Genomic DNA, 4,678 nt, shown 5'->3' with positions numbered 1-4,678 from the left:
GCCCCGCAGGAGGACCCGCCTCTGCAGGGGCCGCTGTGGCCGCCGCGCCTCGGGCGGCGCGAGGGGCCGCGTCTGCAGCAGCTCGATGGCGTTGACCTGCTGGGACACGGTTTCCTCCCGCAGAAACCGCTCCTCGTACTGCTCCTCGGGGGGGACACGGGGAGGTCAGGTCACGGGCCAGAGGAGGGCGGGTCGGGCGGCGCCTCCTGGGACCCAGGACGGCTACAGGCACGTTAGTGTTCAGACTTCTCCTCCGCCCTCTGAGGACGCACCCCACTTACAGACGGGGGCCGGGGCACTGAGGGGGCCCATGGGTGCCCGAGGCCCTACGGCAGGTCAGTGGTGGAGGCTCTGGGTGGGTGTGGACCTAGAACCTGTCTGTACCCCCACACTGCGCCTCCCAGGGGTGCAGGGCCCCGGTCAGCTTGGGCTGGCAAGGCTGGGTGTGGGTCTAGTGTCAGCAGGGACAGAGCCTGGGGACAGGACCCCGAGGCGGAAGCTTCCACATTCACACCTGATCTCAGAGGACACGGCCTCACACCCCCCACCGCATCCCCGCCCGGGGCCTCCACATCCTCCCCGCCGGCCCCCAGCCCCTCCTCCGCACACGCCAACTGCTCCCTCCCAGCGTCCTGCCCGTCCTGAGCACCTGCGGCTTGGCCCAGACTGTTCTCTCTGTCTGGATGGCCACTCTGTCCCCGCCAGACGGCCGCTTACTGAAACGGCCCCCCGTCTCCCAGGGCCGTGGGAACGCTCCCAGCCTCGTTGGGAACTGTCCTCACTCTGCGGCCAGCTTCTCACCCACGCCCAAGCCCCATCTCCTGGTTCTTGCTGACAGGAGCCCGGTTTTGTGGGGGCAGTCTCGGCCCCACGTTCTGGCCAGCGGGGTAGAAGTAGGTGGGAAGGGCTTTTGGAGAAGTTTCTTAAGCGGGGGGTGACTCAGCTGGAAGACATCTTGCTCTTTTCCTCATTTCTGGGATGGCTGGCACTGAGCAGCCGTCCTGTGACGCTGCGGGGATTCTAAGGACAGGCCTCGCCAGTGACACCTTGCAGCGAACCCCGCCCGCCCTGGGCCCCTCCTCCGGAGTCTACGAGGAAGGACGACGAGCCCGCGACGGTCTACAGCTCTGTCCGCCTCATCGTCCCGACGGTACGAGTCCACCTGTGTCACAGGGCCGCCCCGCCTGCCTCCCTCAGTGCTCCTCAGGGTGTCGTCTTTGTGGCCCGTGGCCAGCGAGGACGGCAGAGCCCACGTCACCTTTGCTCCCTGGGTGGACGCTCCTAACATCAGTTAACGGAAGTTCTGAATCGTGACGGATCCCAGGGAACTGTCTGCGCCTGCGGCTGGCTCCGATCAAACGGTGCTTCACCGCGCAGCCCGCCCCACGGCCCGGGTCTCTCGATGGCACCGTGGGAATGCCGCCGTGACGCCGCTGGTCACAGAGGACCGCCCCGCCCTCCACGGAGCTGCTCGCGTCCACGGTGTGGCCAGGCCTCTAGGTCCTCATTGTCCATCTCGTCATGCCCCCCAGGGTCACAGTCACCTGCCCTCCAAAGCGAAGGGCCGCGGTCGCAGACTATGAGCTGGCTGTGCTCAAAGTCAGGGCCACCCCAGGGCCCAGCTCCCGAGGGGGCTCGGGCAGGGCCCCTAGGGGTGTGTCCCGGCCCTGCATGCGTGAGGACTCAGCAGCCCCCAGGACCGGGAGAGCCCCCTGCTCACAGCGGAGGGGGGCACGCCCTACAGCCCTGCGACTCCAGACCTCAGTGAGGCCCACCCAGACAGCAGTGCCACCGGGTCAAACTTCTGTCCCCACTCACCCAGGGCCTCCGGTCACTGCACGTCAGTGTGCCGGGAGCCGGCTCGCGGGGCGACGCCCTCGCTCTGCACCGGAAGAGGCGAGTCGGGCCCCGGTGCCAGCCCCCACGACCCGAGACAGCTGTCCTCGCTGCCAGCCAGCCACACCCATGACCAGAGGGTGCAGGCAGCCCCCGCACACAGAGGGGACCCAGTCCCGGACGGCAGTCCCTTCTGCTCTGTCCCCTGGCGGGGCCTGAGACCGCCCAGACCTATGCCCACCTCTCTGGCTTTCCACTTCTGGCTGGCGAGGTGACCTTGATGAGAGGTGCAGGGCACACCCGGCTGGTGGCGGTGACACTGTAGTAAGCAGCTATCAAGGTCACACGTGTCCCTCTGTACGGCGTTTAACCCTACGGCAGTGGGGCGGGCGGACGCTGCCCACACTCTGCAGACGGGGAGGCTCAGGGTCATGGAGCCATCTGGGTGAGGCCAGTCGGATAAGTGGCCATGAGGGACACTCACTGAGTCCCATGGCTAGTGAGCAGTCCCGGCCGCCTGCCGCCAGAGCCGGTGCTGTCTGTCCCCTGCCGGAAGCCTCAGTGCCCACAGCCGTGACCACGGGACTAGCTCATGTGCTGCCCGAGGCCTCGTTGACATCCAGTCCACAGGGCCATGGCTTGGCCAGCGCCCAGCAGACCTGGGGACCCTCAGTTCCTGGAAGGAGCTGCCTCAGAGGCTGACAAGAGGCCCCCGCCCCTGACTCAGACGCTGTGGGGGCCGCGGTGCCGGGCTCTGGGTCCCTCTGCGTTGGGGGAGCAGGCTGTCATTTCCTGGTGGCAAACCCTGGGAATGGCTGTAATTCCAGGCTGGCGGGATGGGCGGGGCCACTGTCCCCTCCCAGCCAGGCTGCTCACAGCCTGTGCCGGGGCCATGTGACACCCCCAGACTCCCTGGTGACAGGCTCGCTGGGGAGCGGCCCCCCTCGGCTTGACCCCTGTCTGTTCATCTGAGGGCCTGGTGCATGACCTCAGCCCCTGCTTCCCGATGTCCACTCCCACCCTGCCCCCGGGGCTCCTTGCCAACCCTCCGGGCAAAGACCTTCTTGGGGAGAGGCCCCCAGCAATTGCCACCCACCATTCCGAGAAACCCCAACATCATCTGCAAGGGCCCTGAGAATGCCAGCCACTCCCAGGCGCTCCCCGACCCTGTCAGCGTGGGGCTCGCTGAAGGTACCGGGGCCGGAGGGAGAGGGCGGGCCCAGCCCCGTGACGCCCGGCGCTTCCGCGCGGAGGGCTCTGCTGACCAAGGGGAACGCGCCTCCGGTGTGTCTGGTTTGGTCACTGTTCGCCCTCTGAAATCTGAGCTGGGCTCCTGAACAGACCACATCATGTGTCATCGAGACGAGGCCGACTCTCGAGCCAGAGGGCAGGGAGTGCTGGACGCCACTGGGCAGATGGGCGGCGATGGGGCTGCTGGCCGCCGCGGTGCCTCCAGGTCCCCCTGCAGCCCAGTGTCCCCAGCCCTGTGGGTTGTGAGCTCAGACCTCGCAGGGATGTCCCACCAAGTGGGCTGAACACACGCCCAAGAGCGAGCACGTCGGGGACTCCCGACTGGGAATAAATAGGAATTTTGAAGGAATAGGACATTTCCCAAAAGCATCGAAGTGGTCATCATGGGCGAGGCCAGGGAGTTACCAGCTGTCCTTGTGCACAGCTTCTGGCCTGGAGCTGGCTTGGGGCGGGGGCGGGCGCCACGATCAGTCCCCGCCTGCCCGCCGTCCTCCCATGTCCCCAGACCCCACGGGCCGAGTGCCGCGTCCAGCTGCACGCGCAGGCTTGCCCTCACTGAGGACCCGGGACTGAGTCCCACAGGTAGCGCCAGCCCTGTCCGTGGCACGGCACCTGTCTCGGTTGTCCCTGTCCCATGCCCTGCCTGCCGGCCCCAGGCCCAGGTGACCCCTCCTCACTGCAGCAGGAGCCACACCCCACTGCCGCCCCCGCCCCGTGGCCCTGCCTCACGGCGGCGCCCCCGGTGGCCGGGCACCAGCACAGGACGTCGTGCAGACCTGTCTCGCAGGCAGGTCCTGCCACCGACATTCACCTCCTCCTCCACGCCTGGGTTAGCTCCCCAGTGAGGGCCTGTTCCTCAGGCATCGATCGAGGGGACCACCCCGCAGGTCAAATGGCACCACGTTTAACCCTCAGCACGTAAACGTCACCTAGTAACGAGCCGGAAGGAACGGCACCGAACCCGGAGGTGTTCCCAAGCAGGTAGTGCTCGGACCACACTGGACAGTGTCCATCTCGCGCACCGTGACGTGCTCGGGACGCAGCTGGGTGGGCGGGGACAGAGGTGTGAGGCCCCCGCCACCACTTCCTGGCTGAGCAAGGGCAGCCGTGAGCCGGCCTGGGTCTGCGGCTTCGGAGCGAGGGCACTGCCCTCCACCCGCCCTGCTTCCCAGAGCCGTGGTGACGACTACGTGGGACTGCGGTGACGGGGCGCAGTGTATCACAAGGGACCTGTGAATAGTGGGGCCACGTGACATTGTTTCCAATCGGGACACTTTCGAGGGCGGAAAAAGTTTCTGAATAATTGTTAGGCCGGGACGGCCCAGGCAAGCCCTGTCTGCGCTCCCGCTTGCTCAGAGACCTTGGGGTGCGGGTGCGTGTGAGGGAAGAACGGGGCCCTCGGCGGAGGCTTCGACACCCCTCACTGAGCCTCTTGGGGCTTCTGAGGTAAGTAGAAGGGGACACGCACACTGTGCGACCCACGGCAGGGTCGCTGGATGAAAGGGGTCAGGCCCAGGCCAGGATCGAAGCCTGGGCTGCGCGGTGCTGGCCGGGCCGGGCGGGGGGCGGCTGTACCTGAGGGTGGGCGTAG

At 67.1% G+C, this 4,678-nt stretch overlaps 1 protein-coding gene across 1 annotated transcript in view; it reads right to left on the bottom strand.

Moving 5' to 3' along the window:
- OLFML2B (olfactomedin like 2B) overlaps nt 1–4,678 on the bottom strand; it is a 17,271-nt gene that overhangs the window by 5,824 nt on the left and 6,769 nt on the right. The window contains exons 5-6 of the mRNA XM_025044017.1: nt 3,443–3,626; nt 3–165 (exon numbers count right to left, since the gene is read on the bottom strand). Coding sequence (XP_024899785.1) covers nt 3–165; nt 3,443–3,626 — 347 coding nt within the window. The remainder of the gene's footprint in view (nt 1–2; nt 166–3,442; nt 3,627–4,678) is intronic.

This window comes from Pteropus alecto, unplaced genomic scaffold (genome assembly GCF_000325575.1).
Source record: "Pteropus alecto unplaced genomic scaffold, ASM32557v1 scaffold101, whole genome shotgun sequence".
Classification (NCBI taxonomy): Eukaryota; Metazoa; Chordata; class Mammalia; order Chiroptera; family Pteropodidae; genus Pteropus; species Pteropus alecto.
The sequence above is the reverse complement of the archived record's forward strand: the minus strand, read 5'-3'. Positions and strand labels throughout refer to the sequence as shown.